At 37.1% G+C, this 19,499-nt stretch overlaps 2 protein-coding genes across 2 annotated transcripts; both read right to left on the reverse strand.

Moving 5' to 3' along the window:
• Window positions 1-2,255: 2,255 nt before the first annotated feature.
• Window positions 2,256-13,385, reverse strand: crispld1b (cysteine-rich secretory protein LCCL domain containing 1b). Its single transcript, XM_067453022.1, has 15 exons — window positions 13,228-13,385; window positions 12,456-12,758; window positions 9,523-9,641; window positions 9,275-9,407; window positions 8,358-8,473; window positions 8,163-8,263; window positions 6,779-6,946; window positions 5,381-5,441; window positions 5,221-5,287; window positions 4,925-5,055; window positions 4,793-4,836; window positions 4,635-4,707; window positions 4,455-4,524; window positions 3,275-3,408; window positions 2,256-2,968 (listed from the first exon to the last, which is right to left on the reverse strand). Exons 2-15 carry the CDS (start codon window positions 12,711-12,713, stop codon window positions 2,917-2,919), a joined length of 1,527 nt encoding a protein of 508 aa, XP_067309123.1. The 5' UTR covers window positions 12,714-12,758; window positions 13,228-13,385; the 3' UTR covers window positions 2,256-2,916.
• Window positions 13,386-15,116: 1,731 nt separating this feature from the next.
• Window positions 15,117-18,413, reverse strand: pi15b (peptidase inhibitor 15b). Its single transcript, XM_067453023.1, has 6 exons — window positions 18,257-18,413; window positions 17,801-18,096; window positions 16,847-16,965; window positions 16,471-16,603; window positions 16,276-16,391; window positions 15,117-16,130 (listed from the first exon to the last, which is right to left on the reverse strand). The coding sequence occupies exons 2-6, from the start codon at window positions 18,065-18,067 to the stop codon at window positions 15,995-15,997; spliced, it is 771 nt and encodes a 256-aa protein (XP_067309124.1). The 5' UTR covers window positions 18,068-18,096; window positions 18,257-18,413; the 3' UTR covers window positions 15,117-15,994.
• Window positions 18,414-19,499: the final 1,086 nt, after the last annotated feature.

Below are 19,499 nucleotides of genomic sequence, written 5' to 3' on the forward strand. Positions count from 1 at the left end.
TTTGAATTGTATTGTACTACTGATTTGTGACCCTGGACCACAAAACCAGTGATAAGTCGCACAGGTATATTTGTGGCAATAGCCAACAATATGGGTCAAAATTATCGCCCAAAAATAATGAGGATATTGAGTAAAGATCATGTTCCATGAAGATAAGTAAAATTCCTACCGTAAATATATCACAAAATGTATTACTATTAGTAATATGCATGGGTAAGGACTTAATTTGGACAACTTTAAAGGCGATCTTCTCAATATTTACAATTTTGCACCCTCAGATCTTCAAATAGTTGTATCTCGGCCAAATATTGTCCTATCCTAACAATTATGTATTCAACTTATGACTAGTTTTATGGTCCAGGGTCACATTTCTTTCTGAGTAAAACCTTTTTAAGGGTTATAAATTATTTCATTAATTACTCACCCTCATGTCGTTGGAAACGCGTAACACCTTCGTTCATCTTCAGAACACAAGTGAAGATATTTTTGTTGAAAGCTGATGGCTGAGAAAGGCTTCAGATAGGCCTCCATTGGCATTCAGTACATTCCCACTCACAAGACCCATAAAGGCACTAAAGACGTCGATACAACGTCCATCTCACTACAGTGGCTGTACAATAATTTGACGAAGCAACGAGTATAGTTTTTGTGCGCAAAAAAAAATCTAAATGACTTTATCCGCCAAGTTATTGTCTTCCGTGTAGGTCTCGGGGTGTAGGACGTGAACTCACGCGATAGCGGCTCCTCCTCTTCTGGGTCATCTGAACAGCGGATCTGCATCATATTCTCACGCATGCATCGAGTTCACGTCAATAACTTTGTGGATAAAGTCGTTATTTTGATTTTTGTGCGCACAATAACTATTGTCGTCGCATTGTAAAATTATTGTACAGCCACTGTAGTGAGATGAACTTAGTATCGATGTTTTTAGTGCCTTTATGGGTCTTGTGAGTGGGAATGTACTGAATGCCAATGGAGGCCTTTCTGAAGCCTTTCTCAGCTTTCAACAAAAATATCTTCATTTGTGTTCTGAAGATGAACGAAGGTGTTACGGGTGTCCTACGACATGAGGGTGAGTAATTCATGAAATAATTTTCATTTTGGGGTGAACTAACCCTTTAATAAGGAGAAATGTAATGAGTGCACCTTTAAAGGGGTGGTTGCATGCAATTTCACTTTTTTAACTTTAGTTAGTGTGTAATGTTGCTGCTTGAGCATAAACAGTATCTGCAAAGTTACAGCGCTGAAAGTTCAATGCAAACGGAGATATTGTCTTTTAAAGTTATGGCAGTTTATTGCCTACAAAAACGTCCGGTTTGGACTACAACGAGCTTCTTCCTGGGTTGGTGACATCATAAACCCTTGCTAGTCTCCGCAGATGTGACTTCTGCCCGTAATGGTAAGGGGCGTGGCGTTTCCGGCAACCTGTGCTTGGCACTTCAGCCAATAAAAATACAGGAAACTACATTTGGCCATCTAACCAATCTAAGACCATTGCGTTTTTCAGAGGGATGGGCTTCATAGAAGCAGGAAGCAAACGAGCCGTTCAAAGGACAGTGAAGACAGCGGTGTGGAATAAAGGTCAAATTTAAGATACAGCGTTTTAAAAAATAAGTAGTATTAAGACATGTTATACTGCACCCCAAAAACACAACCAAGCCTAGAAAAAAAACACAGAACCAACGCTTCAAGTTCTTCAAAAACTCTCAATTTGATGGCTGTATGAACAAGGCAGAAACATACTTGTGATAATCTAGGGTTCTGAGCCTAGAGGCAATGATCTCAAGAGAGCCTGAGAGGGCAGACAGGAAATGAGAGAGGTCAAGGTGAGTGACAGAGAGCTCACTACTACCACTCAACCACATCTGTGCCTACATGGAGGAAATGCACTCCAGGAAGTGAGATTAAAACCATCACACACACCAGCATACACACAATGTCCTTCTTTGTCTGTGGTGCCGGTGCACTGCCAGCAGAAGTTGAGTGTTTTCACATGAGGCACGCTGGGTTTTCATTCTTCAAGGTGCAGAGGCTCCGTCTGTGCTTTCCAGAGTCTTGAATTTGAAATAACCTCACAGCTGTGTTTAGCCAACAATCACAGACATTCAAATACATAATACATCAAAACTGAACATTGTGATGGGACCATTGTGAAATATTTCAATATACTTTTTCCGCAATGAGATGTTGACAGTCAAGTCATAATATTATAGTAATATTTGCAACAGAAGAATTTTGAGTCTAAATATCTTTATTTTAAATTGCATGATAATAAATAACACAAAAAAAGTCTCTCTGCGTTTCCATATTGCTCCTTTTGTGGTACATTTTTTAAATACTTCTAAAGCAATAATGATTTCCTGGCCTGCCAGGTTGTTACAGTATCAAATTCTGAAGATACGCAGCATAATATACTGTAAAGCGCAATACACCAATGAGCAGCTTCTGAACACTGATATAAAAATATGTTTACAAAAATATAAACTGTAATATTAAAGGGCCTTTTCTACACATTCGACATGTTCGGACATTAACACTTGTGTTTGCATGCACCATTGCCTATTTTTTTATTTTAAGGAATGCTATATATATGTTTATGTGCTTAAAATAATGACATATACCTATATAAAAACATACAAGAATGAATTTTTGTGAATTTAATGAATAAAAACTATTTACAATATCGTATAACTCGTATATACATGACATTTACACGCAGAAAAAAATCATGGAGACTTAGTTTTCTCAGGACCAGATGGTGTCAAAGTCAATGTCTTTTTTTCCCGTTGAGATTTTTCGTGACAGCACTGGCCTTAACTCCAGCCCAACGAGACCAGCAAACCAAATGCGCGGTAATTACCGGCTGTTACATTACCAAGAGCTATATTTCTTTGCATCTGTCCTTGGAGGATGGTTTCATATGACCGCAAACACTCTGAACGCTTTGCCTCCTGGGGGATTCTGTAGGCTGAATGGAAGAATAATGGCCAATATTAATTCAGATCCAGCAGGATAGAAAGATATATGATTTAAATGCTAGTATGATTCATTATTCATGATTCAGATACTCATGATATTGATAGCAAAATAAAACCAGACTCTCTGTAGGTGGTCTGGTTTTATTTTGCAGAAACAGAGTTTATGAGATCACGGTTCAGCCACCCACTAAATAAAATGATTACGTTATCCAACCAAGCTCATAGGGATATTAGATAATTAATCTGAAGACCTGAAGCCAAGAAGGAAAGATCAGCTGACTCAACACACTCAGTACCTCTCTGAGGTGATGCCATTCTGGTAGGAGCCCTTGTACTGCCTCCTCTTGTCCACAGGCATTACGTCCAGATAACCTCCGGAGTCACTTCGAATCACTCCTGCGTGGATAGCGGCCCTGCATATACTGGAATTCTGCTCAGTGGGACAGAAAGAGGAAATATGGCTCATTTTCTTCTGCAGTTTTAACAGAACAGTGACTTAATAGCTGCAATAGAGCAACCCAGAGGAGCATTTAATTCCTCAGACATTGTTCTTTTATAGCTCAGGTGACTTGTGCGAGTAATCAATTGTGTTTAAGTATCTTTAACTTTCAGATGAGTCTACTAAAATTAGGCAATAAAAGTAGACACAAATTAGATTTTTTTTTGACATAGTAGTGGTATCGAGCTATATTATATAATGTGGGTAGTTTTAGCTCAATTAAGTAACTTTTTTAAAAAGTTTACGGGAGGTACATGTGAGATTATGGTTTGTTTCTCAGAAGAAGAATCTGAGAACCAAAAAACTTGCTCTCCATTTCATCACATTGCATGTTATGAGAAACAGTCGAGATATTACAAAGATAACATGTTTTGTCATTGGTCAAATGTAATTAGTATATAGAGGTGACCAACAGGGCAGAGGTAAAAAAAAAAAAAAAAAAAAAAAAACAAGTTTCAAGAACATAATTTTTCTCTAGAGCAGTGAAAATTGTCCCAAGACACTTCAAAGTTTAACTTTAATTAATTTTTGTCATGTGCGTTATTCGAAAGATGCAAGCTATGATAGCAATGCTCAGAGTACTGCAAAAAATGCTTTTCTTACTTAGTACTTTTGTCTTGTTTCTAGTCAAAATTTCTCAAATTCTTACATTAAGAAACATAAACATTTAAGTAAATTATTGTCTTGTTTTAAGATTATTTTGCTTACCCCATTGACAGATTATTTTGCTTATTTTAAGCAAAAACTTTCTTAATTTGGAGTATTTGTTCCCCAAAACAAGACAATTACTTTTGCTTGTTAAGTAAATACTTGTTTTATTTTTATTTTTGATGTTTGGACTTGAAACAAGACAATAAGAAAAGCATTTTTTGCAGTGAGATGTCCATCTAGTGCATTTTTACACAGAAAAACAATGGAAAAGCAGTGCGGTGGAATGCAAAAACATGTTCTGTGTGAGAGAGGCCATTAAGACTTACATCTGAATAATAGCGGGTTCCGATTACTCGGGCATAGCTGTCGTACAAGCAATTACGAGGACAGTACAACCTGAAAAAACACATCTTGTTAGCTGTTGCATTATTAACAACAACATTTTTTGTGTCAAATTTACTACATGGTATCTTGTCTGTATTATTTTTATTATAAAGTAAGTTCACCTGGGACAGTGCTGGACTGGTTTCTTGAAAGGGCAGAATTGTGCCACCGTAGTTTCACAATTAATTGCTTTCACTGGAAGTCACAAAACATTTGTTTTTACATTTCTTTTCTGTAACTAGCAACATTATCTCATTCAGAATTATCATCCTGCACTGACCTGGGACTTTTGATACGGTGAAGGCATTGGCACTCTGATTTTTTCTGAGAAATAACATAGAAATGTGGGAACAATGTTAAACCTACATTCGGGAGCATGAAACATGCATGTGGGTTGGGTTCTATGACTTACGCCAGAGCCTGAACTCCATTTTTGAAGGACTTTGAGAATCGTTGCCTTCTGCCCACCCTTGTGACATCCAGCCAGCCTCCATCGTCATCTATTATTCCAGCATGCAAGCCGCTGCCACAGATACTGGATTGCTGGAAAAACAGCAACATTAATAAGAGAGACCCTGAGCTGACCACAATCCATACAAAATTGGATACAGTATTTAAATATGTAACTGGAGAAATCAACTTGTAAATCTTGACAGTTTGATGCTACATAGATATAAAAAGTAATACAAAGCAAATGAAGTTACCTACCATGTCATAATGACCCGATCCAAATACTTTCCCATGGTTGTACAAACAGCCCGGAGGGCACTCGTACCTGATTAAAGATTGACCAGTCATGAAAATAATTCATAGCAGCATGACTCAACCATACTCTTTTGTAACTGGTGTGTGAATCAAACTATTTTACCTGTTACAAGTAGTTCCTTTGCATTGATCACGTAATCTAGTATCACATGCTACTTGCTGAGCTGGAGAAAAAAATTATACAATTATTATTACTTTTAGTAATGGGTTCTCATGTGCAAAATTAGAGGAATACTATTCTCTTTCTTCAATATTAAAGGAAAGATTGTGGCCAAAACTGGTACTGCAATCCCTTTCAAATGACTGTAGAGGAGTGTATCCACCTCCCCCTCCCCCTGACTTGAGGTTGCCAGATAGGCTGCAGGATCAGCAGGAACGTTTGTAGCTGCAGCTGTGGTAACCAGAGCAGATCTGGCAACCCGTATGCCAAAACACTACTGACTTTGTGATTGGTCGATAGGTGGAGGGCGGAGCTTCAGGCCAAAACACAACATGTCAACATCAGTTGAGGGCTGCAACAACAACTTTTAAATGACAATATCCTGGCTGGACTACTGTTGTCAGTGATATAAGTATTTGAAATGAACATGATTTCTTAATTTCTAGTGACATATCCGGGCCATTTTATGTAGCCTGACATGGTCATACTCAATTCTAGTCAGAATATGAGTCTGAAACTGCTCCATTGGGCTGTGATTATGGGGCGTGTGTTGAGGAAAGACATCAATTGGATAGACCTACAACCAATCAGAGCAACGAAGCAGCGCATTGTCAAATGTCAACAGAGCTCAACTGCACTGTGTTGCCAAGTCCGCGTTTTTTCCCGCGGGTTCTTTTCTTTGTCCGCAAGTTGAAGCGACTATTATGTGCTATATAGACCCATGAGTGCGAATTTTAGCAGGTAACCTTGCCAAAATAACACACATTTTACCCCCCAAACGCCATTTTTTCCCCGGAGAACCCCCCGAGAAGCTATTGTTTAGGGCTAGTAGTTGGCGCGTTTTGTTGTAAAAACTTGGCAACCCTGTCTGCACGCACGCTGAAATCAGGCTGGAGTACACGATCTTTGCCAGTGTTGTAAAATAATTTAATGATACACAGAGTACTTACCCAACATGATCATCATTTCTGAGAGAAATAGTTAAGGTGAATGCAGATAAAAACAAGATCTCCGTTTAGGATTCGAAAAAATAGAATCCCCTTTGATGACGTGCATGATTACGTTACTGTTTATCATCTGTCCGTCATCGTCTAAAGCCCGCCCTGATGATTTCATTGGTCCGAACAGTTTCTGTTCGGGGATAATTACTCCTCTATAGAGCAAGGCCAGACCGAATTGCCCGACCTAAAAATGTTGTGGGCGGGGCTAAGTTCGGCTGGCATCCAGGCTACATTTTATGATTAATTGAAATACATTTCTTACATACAGTTCCTTTAAACCTGTGTCTTGTAAACGTACCCCAAGAGAATGTACATATCTAATGCACTTAAATTAGCTTACACATCTGGGAAGTACTGACGACTTCATTCCTCTCAATGTTCTCGTTTGGAGACGGAGTCGTGGTCTCTTCCCTGTAGTGAGTGTCATGGCTTCGGACTGGCTCCGGTTCTGCTTCGATATAGTTATTTTCCTCTGTCTCGGGGGTGTAACGATAATGACTGCCATCATCTGAAAAGAACGAGAGCACAATTTAATTAAATTTTTACAAAGCCTTCACAAATGTTAGCTAAATAAATATATAACTAGTTTAGGGATGTAAATAGTTTTAAATATTTTAATCAAATTAATTGCATTAATACAGCAGTGGCCAAAAGTGATACTGTTAATGAATCAAATTAATTGCAATTAATCACATATCAATATGCTGCAGTTTCTTTCTTTTCATTGTTTTTGAATTAATCAATTAACACATTTACCCCCTGGTTTCAGACAAGTCTTAAACTAGTCTCAGACTAAAAATGCATGTTTGAGCAGTTTTAACTGAAAGCAACTTGCACTGATATATCTTAAAATATGTCGGGGTCATAGTTTTCTCTCAAGAGGCACACCAGTAATGTTTTTTTAATAAAAGTTAGTTAACAAAAACTACTTAAATGCTTTAATTGAACTAAGGCCTAATCCTGACTTAATCTAAGCCCTGTCTGTGAAACAGGGCTTAAGTCTACTGTATTTAAAAATGTAACAAAAAAAAGCAACATTAATGGGTTAGTTCACCCAAAAATGACTTGATGTCATTAATGACTCACCCTAATATCGTTCCACACCCGTAAGACCTCCGTTCATCTTCGGGACACAGTTTAAGATATTTTATATTTAGTCCGAGAGCGTATCTAAGTGTATGCACACTATACTGTCCATGTCCAGAAAGGGAATACAATTAATTTCAATCCTCAAATAAAGTTTCTAACGGTCATGATCAGCGTATTGATTCATGATTCGGATCGCCATTGTCACGTGATTTCAGCAGTTTGCCAGTTTGACACGTGATCCGAATCATGAATCAATCCGCTGATCATGACCGTTTAAATCTTTATTTGAGGATTGAAAACAAACGCGGAAGAGAAGACAATGCTGAATAAAGTCATAGTTTTTGTTATTTTTGGACCAAAATGTATTTTTGATGCTTCAAGAGATTCGAATTAACCCACTGATGTCACATATGGACGACTCTGATGATGTTTTTATTCCTTTTCTGGACATGGACAGTATAGTGTGCATACACTTAGATACACTGTTGGACTCAATATAAAATATCTTAAACTGTGTTCTGAAGATGAACGGAGGTCTTACGGGTGTGAAACGACATTAGGGGGAGTCATTTTGGGTCATTTTTGGGTGAACTAACCCTTTAAACATCAATTGAATAATACAGTCAGTTTAGTACCTTTATAGCAGAGATTGTTTCTGCAACCGCCGCCATAGCTGGGTGGGCAGGCAGAGCAAGGGGTCCCGTGCTTGTATGGTGCATGTCCCCACCAGTTACCTCTGAGAAAAGGACGTCACATGGCAAAAGCTAATAATAGTGCTTTATTAGAATTATATCATATTGCAAATGACAAAAAAAGATGAACGTTCATACGGGGGAGAGTAATTGCAGACCAGATACACAGCTTTGGCCCAGATCATCCCCCATACATTCATGTTGTAGCACACATTGATGGCGCAGCCGATTTTGCTGCTTGTGGCCCAAACGAGCTGTGAACAAATCATAATATCATATTTACTATATAGCATATCTCACCTGCTTGATTACTTGTGTTGTCACAAAACGTAAATTATATTATCACCCAGTTCTAATCTGATAAATGCAACTATAAGGCATGAAGATTTTAAGATATTATAAGCATTAACTCTTTCCCTGCCATTGAGGGAATTTTCCAAAATGTATGACACAATCGCTATTTAATTAAATTTGTGGGAATCCATGTTTTCACTGTTATGCAGTACAAGTACAGAATCATCGGATCAAAACACGGCGAAGAAGCATTGCTTACGCACCTCATCAAACATTAAAGAGCATATAAATCAAAACTACCTAACGTTACCGAATGAAACGTCGACTCAGGAAGAGGTAACGACCGAGAAGCTTTGGTGAACTCGATCTACTCCATATATGTTTTGATCATCAATCTCAATCTGATCCGGATGAATTTATCAAAAATCTGATCCGGATGAAGTCTTTGACAAAAACGCAATTTTCTCCGTTTTTTTGTTAAAATGTTTTGATTTTTTTTTATCAAACTTACCCACCTTCAAAAGTTGATTTAATAAAAAAAAGAATGCATGAAAATATTTCAAATGCATAAAATGGTAAAAATGCTGGCGGAGAAAGAGTTAACATCATGATTTTCTGTAAAGATGCTTTGAAATCTGTATATTGTGAAAATACAAATACATTTGAAAAGAAAATTGACAAAATTTAAACAGGTGCATATATTTTTCCTGTCAGAGATTTGAGGATATTGTTGATTTTGGTTAACGTGATTGTGGTTTTACCTGTGTGTAATGCGTGCAGACCGGTCCAGAGCATCTGTAGGGGCAGTGAGGGTTACACTCTTGTGGATAGGGGTAACTGAAATCTCTCACCTCATCATACCAGGCTTGGACATGAAATGTCGGGGGTCTGTCTCTAAAGTCAATCATATTTAAAGATAACAGTTAATGCAATGTATAAGATCCGCATGAGATGCAATTGTTATTTGATGTGATCTCAATATTGTTTGCATCCATTTTTAATACAGCACCTGCCCCAGTGAGCTCCCAGGTTCTGGCCGATCCGGGTCAGTAAGTGAGACGGCCCATGTTCCCACAGACAAGTGTGTGCCCAGTGCTCAGCACTCCTCTCTAGTTCAGTGTCCCACACCTGCCACAGCACAGAAACACAAGCCAAGTTCACATATGAGTGCTTAATACGGTTACTTTCAAAACAGGGACGACCTGTAATTTTTCAAAGGTATTTTTCATCCTCATCTTCATCTTTATTTATTTGAGCATCTGAGTTCCACAAAATTCAACATAGTAACAAGTTTCAACAGAAGGATACATGCTCAAATGATTAAATACATTTAAATAAAGGAAAAAAGAATGTGGATATGATGCTCATTTTTGAGTGAATATAACTGTACTGTAGCTACTTCATATTGTAAAACATATCGCTCTGCACTGCACCCGTGTGTCTCGTGTGTTGCGTGTTTTCATGTGTGGTTTTGGTCGTTTGCAGAGATGGAATGAGCTGTGTCACAGTCTTCCAACAAAGCTACTCCGATTAGTTTTGTGATAACTAATACTAATGCTATATAAAAGTTATTAGTAGCAACTTGAATACTGTACTGTATGTACTCTACAGTTTGAGTCACATTTGTAGTGAAATATGGTTGCCAATCTCAAACACTGACTGTGTGAATGTAAGTAACACAGAAGCTGAACCTGTCATCATTTTTAAAGGTCAAGATTTTAAAGGGATAGTTCACCCAAAATTCATTTCAGATTTTACAAACCTGTAAGAAATTTTCAGAAATTACTTTTTTTGTCCATGCAATGAAAGTCAATGTATACCATTTGTTACCAATATTTTTCAAAATATTTTATGTTCCGCAAAAAAAAAAAGAGGAAAAAGGGGGAATTTTGACATGGGGGTGAGCAAAAGATAGCATACTTTTAATTTATGAGTGAATTATCCATTTAAAACACAACAGCAAATGTTTTAAAGTGCAAAAGCAAAAAAGATTCTGATACCATTTTTGGCATATGGTTGAACTTGGTTCTGCCTATGTACGTCAATGCATGGTTGTTACCAGTACATTGATACAAATCTAGAAGTGGGCCAGTTGAAGTTAAAAACCATAAAGGATTTCTGTTTCACTAACTTGGGACAAAAGGCATTAAAACCACCATTAGGACTGCCACAGGTTTAATTGGTTTTGTATGAAAGAATAAGCACAGAGTTCTGATTATTTCAGTATACAGAAGCTTAATGTACAATTACATATACGTAGTTTGCATCAGTCCTGCACTAATCTGTTCCATATGTGCAGAGCTGGTGCATTCCATTCCACCAGTCCTCAACAAATACTACTGCTGAACCACCTTGATAATTCTTGCAAAATAAAGAAATAAAATATTTCGCATTTTAATCTTACCTAGATGCTACTTAGATTGCATTCCTGCTGTTTATGATGTTAATGCGAGCTGTGTAAAATATGTCTTGTCAACATGCACTTGAAATGTTTACCCTAAATGTGAATGTAAAATTGGTCTTAAAGGCACATAAAAGCATAGCGTGCTTATGCATATGAGCAGAACCAGCACAGAGATGCAAAGCCCGCTGGCATTTTATGTGGCCTTTGAGACCCATCTTGACATTGTTTATTTGTTGTGATGCCTAATTTGCGGTTACAGCGACCATCTGGGTGCATTCCAAGGGAGATATGCATCCTCTGTGACTCCCTCCACTTCCTTTTCAGAGTAATTACCCAGAGGACTGCACAGAATGGAGGTAGCTAATGTCTCCTCCCCTACCTGCACCCCACACAAAGACACATTCTGTTAAACTTTGCTGTAGGATACAGGCTGATGGCATTTGACAGATTTAACACTGAATTGTTCAGAGTCCCAGAGCACAACAGATGTTATCAACTCAAAAGTAATTGACTAAGAAGAATGTTTTGAAACGCTTGTCTTACAGCTGATTGCAAGTGCAGGGAAATTAATATTGAGCATTTAAAGTGTTCTTCTATTCTATTCTTTGATGTGCGAGTCAATATTTGCCTCAATTGCTGCCAACTGCAATGCAGTGGGAAGAAGCAGCAGCAAAGCATAGACGGTTCTAAGAAGTGTCAGGTCATATTTGGCCAGAAAGCTATGAGAGGTCTGGCTGAGTGCCACATACAGTAGGTGAGCCACAGAACGTGGGAAGGAGAAGCTGCAATTTGGCCTCCCCGATGGACCTGATGAACTGTTTGTTGTAGACCACAAACTTGACTGTAGTTCAGTGTGTTTGAATGCATTTGTGCAAAGCGCGGTTATGGTAGGGTATCCAATACTGGTTGGCAGAGCCATTTAAAAAAAATTATGAGCCCCCTCATGACCCCACCAATGTATAAATAGCCTTTTAACTCACAATTCAGTGGAAAAGTTGTTTAACACACTTTTTACAGTCTTTTAGAAGGTTTAGAACATGTAGTTAGATTTATTGAAGGGATGAAAGATGTATTAGTACTGATATTAGTGAGTGTAAATGTATTGGTATCTGCTAATATATATATATATATATATATATATATATATATATATATATATATATATATATATATATATATATATATATATATATATATACAAAGAGAGAGATTGCATATTCAATTGCACATGTCCTATATTTTTACATTTAGATTACTTTTACCATTATCTAATGCTCAGTTAAAAACACTAATAGTTTAACACGACAGCAATCTTAAAAAATACATTTTCAACACTATAATGTTATGTCTAAATTTACTTGTACTATTGAAAAGACACAATTATAATTGCATTAGACAACTCTTCTTTCCTGACTTTTGGTAGGTAAAAAGACTGACATTCATTCATTCTTCAGTAAATATATATTGGATTGTGATAAATCTAGGTTAGGAACATGATTCAGCAGGACTGTGAATGAAGGAGAATCATGTGATCTTACCATGTACTCCATGTTTGAGGCAGGGGGGTACACTTGGCCCCTAAGCTTATTATGTAGGTCAAGAATGAGTTGCATATCACTCTGTGAAATTGCTCTCTTGCCCCTTGGCTTGGATTGCCACCACGCCTCATCCTTATCCATGTATTTTTCCAGGATGGCTTCTAAGTGGGTGGCATTGGGAATGACCATGCAAACCACCGTTTGGACAATCACAAGCAGCACAAACCCACTAAATAAATCTTCACGTCCACACTTCATGGTTTCTTGTCAGCTACAAAATCCAAAGTGGTATCTGTCCTCTGCCTGTGAAATCAGAACGATCAATCAGATCCAAGTTTTACCGCATTTTTGTATTTAATTTGAACATACGGTGATAAAACAGTATGACATAATTAGATTTGATTTGTGTGCACTGACTCGCATGGATGCTCAGCAAGCAATAGATCAGTTCATACAATCCTGAGTGAAAAGTGCAGTTTCAGCATTTTCACAACTGAGGTGATTGTTTCTCAGTTGTCAAAGACTTCTGTACGCCTTTTACCACACACATGCAATATTTCATACGTTCGTGTCCTGTATTAAAACCAACCACACAAGTCTTTGAAGTTTGTATCATCTTCAACACTTTAATGCTATCTCTAAAGAAATTAATTAGCATTATCTTTACTGGAGTTACCCTCGTAACGTTTGTAGTTGCATAAATTCCTATCCTATGAAATATTGTAGAAGAAATGTTAAGTGTTCTTTACTCTGAAATCAAGCAGAATTTTACCTTAAGCGGTCCCGCGCGTGCACGTTTATCTCCGGTGTTGACCTGCTGAAATAATGTTTCTCTGCGGTTTTTGCATTTCAAACACCCGAGCCCATCTGTTTTGTTCTGCTTGGAAGTTTCTTTATGAATGAGTCATCATGAGTCATTGTGCGGCAAAATAATCAACGTTCTAATGTTTAAATTTGTGGTGCTGCTTTTCTCATTTATAGTGTACTTTTAAGCCACGCCCACAACTACACCGCCACACCCACAGCACAGAAGCGTTTAGGTATAAATACAGGTGCACTTGCCTGCATTTAGAGTAGTAGAGTAGCCAGAGTGAACGATTAATTATTTTCATTTGTGTGCTTGTGTTTTAGTAGGTTTGAGATGGATGTTTACAAAAATGTAATTCATCATACTATAGGCTAGTTAGAACATAAGAGCTGAGAATAAATTAAATACAATAAATTATATCATCTATCTATAAATCATCTATACATTCTATTTTAGTGGGTGGGTGATGGAGGGGTATCTATCTATCTATCTATCTATCTATCTATCTATCTATCTATCTATCTATCTATCTATCTATCTATCTATCTATCTATCTATCTATCTATCTATCTATCTATCTATCTATCTATCTATCTATCTATCTATCTATCTATCTATCTATCTATCTATCTATCTATCTATCTTGCTGTGGTGTACAGTATTGTATAACTGTGTGATAGGGCAAATAAACACGAGATGGCAGCATTGAGCGATTTTTTTTTTTTTTTTAAACCTTCACTATATGGATAAAAAAATGAACTCCGTGAACTCTAAATACTCTCCATGAACATGAAATTTGGCCTGGGTGATTAGATTGATTACATTTATTCATATGAAACCGTTTTTAATTTCATAATAATCTATTTCTTGCTAAGTCACGTAATACTTTTTTTATGTAATTAGTTCCGAATGAGTTAAAACTTCCCTTTAGAGGTATTCTTTTCAATGTGCACATCTGATAGAAGAGGTTATGCAATTGGTAAAGGATAATTTTTCTGTAGTGTGAAAAATAATAATCATGTCAATGTATCTGTTGGCAGAGAGGGCCTTTAGCAGGCCGGTTAATGTATGCAGTGGTTTTGACCTATATTTGCTGAGAGAGCTAGATTGTTATGTTTGTTATTTGGTGGTGGAGAGAGGGAAATCTTTCAGTTTTTTTTTCTTTTCTTTTTTTCTCACATCAACAGCCAATATTGATGGTCTGCAAAATTAGAAAAACAGGGGTGTGTTGTTTTTTTCCTGAGCAAACATACGATTGGTTCCTCATTTCTCATATTTCAGCTTTATCAACATACAGAAATGTTGAGAATGTTTTCACCAGATCAGTCTTGCACAGTGATCAGGAATATTTTCAGGTTTCTCAAAACTGTTATAATCGAGTCCTGCAGATTTGAAGACGGCTCTGAATTTTTCGATGGGACAGAAATGCATATTCGAAGAGGTTGACAAAAGAAGAAATAGTACACCATGAGAGTGAATGAGGAGAATCGCTGAAGAAGTGTCCAGTAAAACTGGAACTATTTTTACTGGACCATTTTTTCATAGACTCACGTTTTCCTGTTAACACAATCAATAAAGGTCATGTAGTGCCTCTGAACGAGTGCCAGGAAAATCTTAGAAATGTGTTTGCAAATGAACCCAATACATTTCTTGAACTTGAAGAACATGTCAGTGAGCGTTTGCAAAAACAATCTTTTAAATGCAATGTCCACCAAATCTACAGTAAACTTCTTTTCACACACATGCAATGCACATTAAACTGTACCCCAAAACAAACATTTGCAATTAGTAAAGACTTCTTTATTAGTATATATTTATTTACAGCACAAAACTGTCTTAAACTACACCAACTGCATATTGGGCTAAATAATCAATCGTGTGTAGGGAGATAAATTAATTTAAGGCATACAAAGAAGAAGAAGAAGAAGAAGAATACCAATACCGCTACTATGTGCTGGGAATGTATAACAAATATCTGTTAATAATCATCTCAGTGAGCCACCAATTGAAAGAACTTTTAGTTAAGATATGCTGGAGCAAAGTAATGTATTATATATAATACAACTTTATATGAAATTACACAATCATAAATGTAATAGCTTAGATGCATCTCCCAGGTCCCAGAGAACTAAAAAAGTAGTTCAGTAGAGGTCAGAATCTGAGGTCATGAAAAAATGACTGTCCAGCAAACATTATGTAAAGAGAAAAGCCAATCAAATTCTGAGAATAGCAATTCTCTACACAGAAGAGCACCATGTAACACGCACACAGCAACATGTAATACAACTCAACACATATGAGAACTTTACATGACCAAAAAAAATGCTGAAAATACATACAACGTTATCATTACAAAAACCTCAGAGCGGTTTTCGCTACTGAAAATACATGGACAGCTATAAAAACAAAACAAAAAATAGCTTGAATGTTTTATGTCTAAGCACCTTGGAAAAACCCTGACGTAACGGATGGAAAAGTGTATAAAAGTGGAATATAAACATTATTATATAGAGTGATCAGGACAGACTTGATCTGTCAACCAGAAGAAAATACCATGAGCATCAATATGATGGCTGATCCTAAAACAGTCATTTTAAGATTGTATTAACATTAGCACCATTTCTGGAATCGATAGTATCACATAGAAAAAAGCAGCTGAATCTGATGTACAAAATGCATAAAAGATATATTACTGTAAAAATGCACTCAACAGCATTAAACATATGACAGCTTATTTAAACCAGTACATGAAGTTTGAGTTGATGGCAGGAAAGCACATGTTGTTGCTGCATGAACCTCCGTAGCTTGGAGGACAGTCTGAGCATGGCACGCCGACTCTGTAAGGTGCTTCGCCAATCCAGTTGCCCCTGAAAAATATTATTTTAAAAAGACAAGCAAGCATAACACTTTAATCATGCGCTGGCATTATCAGACTAAGAATGGTACACTCTGTGCTCTTGTGAGGTGTAAGATATGGCTAGAGTCGCATTGAAGGATAATAACGTGACTAACTTTGGGGAATAGTTGCAGACCAAGTACGCTGCCTCCCTCCACACGGCCCCCCACACTACCATATTGTAACAGGTTTGGATGGCACATCCAACTCTGTTTGATGACGCCCACACCATCTGTAACATTCAGAGAGCATCAGACATCCAAGTTTTTACTGTTTGCTTAATCTGAATTATGACTTGCAACCAAACTCACTTGTGTGTAATGTGTGCACATGGGTCCATAACAGCGCATCGGGCAGCGGGGATTGCATTCACGCGGGTATGGAAAGGCATAATCTCTGACCTCATCATACCAAGGTTTAACCAGCTGAAGAATGGAGCGGTAACTGGCAGGAGCAGAAACAATTTGGGTGCAATTTAAAACAGTATTATTCACTGGACTGTGTCCAAAACAAAATTTTGGTCTGGCCTGTTGCCTTGAGTCTTGTTCATCGTTTGTAATTTGATAATGCTGCAAAAGTGACATTTTAAATCCTAAATGAGCACCATTCTTCTTTATTCAATGAACAGTCAAATTTCTGAGAGGTTGTTCTGTCAATGTCAAACAACTGTTCATCTGCAAGACTTACCTGCCAGTTCGCACTGAGAGGTTTTGACCCAGATATCGGAGAAGGTAAGGAGGTCCATGTTCCCAAATACAGGTGGCTGCCCAAGCTTCTGCTGACCTGGCCAGGCCTTCATCCCAAAGCTAAATCAAATTATACAAACAGAGGTTGTGTGCAATACAAAAATATCTTATTCTTCAGTTTTTACAGTTAGGCCATGGAGGAAAGCATATACAACCCAAGTTAAATCAAAAGAAATTGCCTGATTGCACAATTTTATAAAGGGTACAATCCCCCCCCCCCCCCCCACACACACACACACATATGGTGTTTTTGTGACATATGGGTACATTCCATAGGTGTAATGTTTTTTTTTTACTGTACAATCCATATTTTCTATCCCCTTACACTGCCCCTGCCCCTAAACCTACCCATCACAGGAAACATTCTGCATTTTTACTTTCTAAAAAAATGTCATCCTGTATGATTTATAAGCATTTTGAAAAGTGGAGACATGGCCCATGTCGTCACATTTCACCCTCTCCTTGTAATACCTGTGTCATACCCATGTCATTATACACATTTGTGTCCTCATATGTCACAAAAACATGCATATATATATATGCATGTTTATATATATATATATATATATATATATATATATATATATATATATATATATATATATATATATATAGTGTGCACCATTGTATTCTTGTAAATTCTGTAAAATAAAAATAAAAAAATCAACAAATAGCATAAACACCTGTTAATCTCAGAAGTACATTTACAGGTGAGATTAAATGGTTTGAGACTATTATAATAAACCATTATACTATTTTATTGTATCCAGCAGGAGGAGCAGCACCACGTCAGTCTATTCAGCTTCATGTAGCTAATGTTGATAATGCTGATAGAGGCAAAATGCTTCTTATCTTCTTTCTTTGGTAAGACTAAAGGAATGAGTGGGTGGCTTACCATGTACTCCATATTTGCTGCAGGTGGGAAAACATTCGCCCGCACCTTGTTGTGATAGTCCAGAATTGCTATCATGTCACCGTGCGAAATGTATCGTTTTCGCCTTGATTTGGGAATGGATGCCAATCCGTCATCCCCCATTTCCGATTTATTGATCGTGAAATTGTTTCCGTTGAGCGTTTCAGTCGCATTTTTGATAATCCAAGCGCTCGCATCACTGGCTACGAATACAAGAAAAAAATCGGTAAAAAAGTTGATGGTCTTCATCCCTCTTTTGGTGACTAATCAGTGATTATCTGCAAGTAAAATAATACTCGTGAATATTTGCATGAAATATAACTGATACAAAGAGAGACAAAGGGATATTTCAATTATAGCCTATAAAACATCATAGGCTACATAGTAGCCAAGAAGTTACATAAAAAGTTTATATAAGAGTCTGCATCAACATCGTACCGTTGAAATGTTCGTATCTGAATGAGTGTGCGGAGCAGCTGTAAGTCTCAGTTATCCTGATGGAGATCTCTCATCCCGTCCTCTGCTGCCTCTGGCTTTTATACTGAGCTGCTGTGGTTCAGGAGGCAAGCGCAAGGTGCTCTTAAACGCGCCGTGCGATCACCTGAACACGGCATGCTTCCGCCTTTAGTTATTCCGCCTAATACGCATTATAGGCTAGTGTTTTAATTCCAATAATAGTCAACTTCATATTTATATATATATATATATATATATATATATATATATATATATATATATATATATATATATATATATATATATATATATATATATATATATATATATATATATATATATATATATATATATATATACACACACACAAACATATCAACACATAAAAGCCTTTCTGAACAGAAAAGTCTTCAGTTCTGCTTTAAACTGGTCCAGGCTCTGTACTGCTCTCTCAGCTCAGAGATATATAGCCTATATGAGATATATGAGAATTAATGGCTGGCTTTACATTACTATACTGCTACATAAAAAAAAAAAAATATATATATATATATATATATATATATATATATATATATATATATATATATATAGAAATACTTAAAAGCCTTATTGTAAATATACCAGGAAGAAACCGGGCGGTTCTAGGGCAATTATTCAGAAACTACTGACTGATCAGAATGAAATATTCCAGACAGACCTTTAAAGGCATAGTTCACCCATACATGAAAATTAGCCCATGATTTACTCACCCTCAAGTCATCCTAGGTAGTTATATTAAAAAATGTCCTGGCTCTTCCAAGTTTTACAATGGCAGTGAATGACTGTTTCTGTTTTAAAGTCCATCAAATCTATCCATCATACAAGTGATCCACATGGCTCTTCAGAAAGGGAAGCATTTGTATGAGAAAAATATCCATATTTAAAACTTTACAAACTGTAATTGAACTTCTGCAGACTGCATGTTCACTAGAGACTGGCATCCCAGCGTATGACGTAGGATGCTCCGGTGAGAATATGGTAGTTCTCGCGAGAGCCAAGTTTTGTGTTGCTCTATCCTCTGCACTTCTGCATTCTTCACCAGAACTTACACTACACCTGCGTCATACGCTTTCGCAAACACGCGTATGACAGTTAGCGGAAATTAGACAGGAACACGAACACGTCATTTCGTTTTAGAAGGCCTTTATTAACGCCCGGAGCCACGTGGAGCACTTTTAGGATG

This window comes from Pseudorasbora parva, chromosome 9, assembly GCF_024679245.1.
Source record: "Pseudorasbora parva isolate DD20220531a chromosome 9, ASM2467924v1, whole genome shotgun sequence".
NCBI lineage: Eukaryota > Metazoa > Chordata > Actinopteri > Cypriniformes > Gobionidae > Pseudorasbora > Pseudorasbora parva.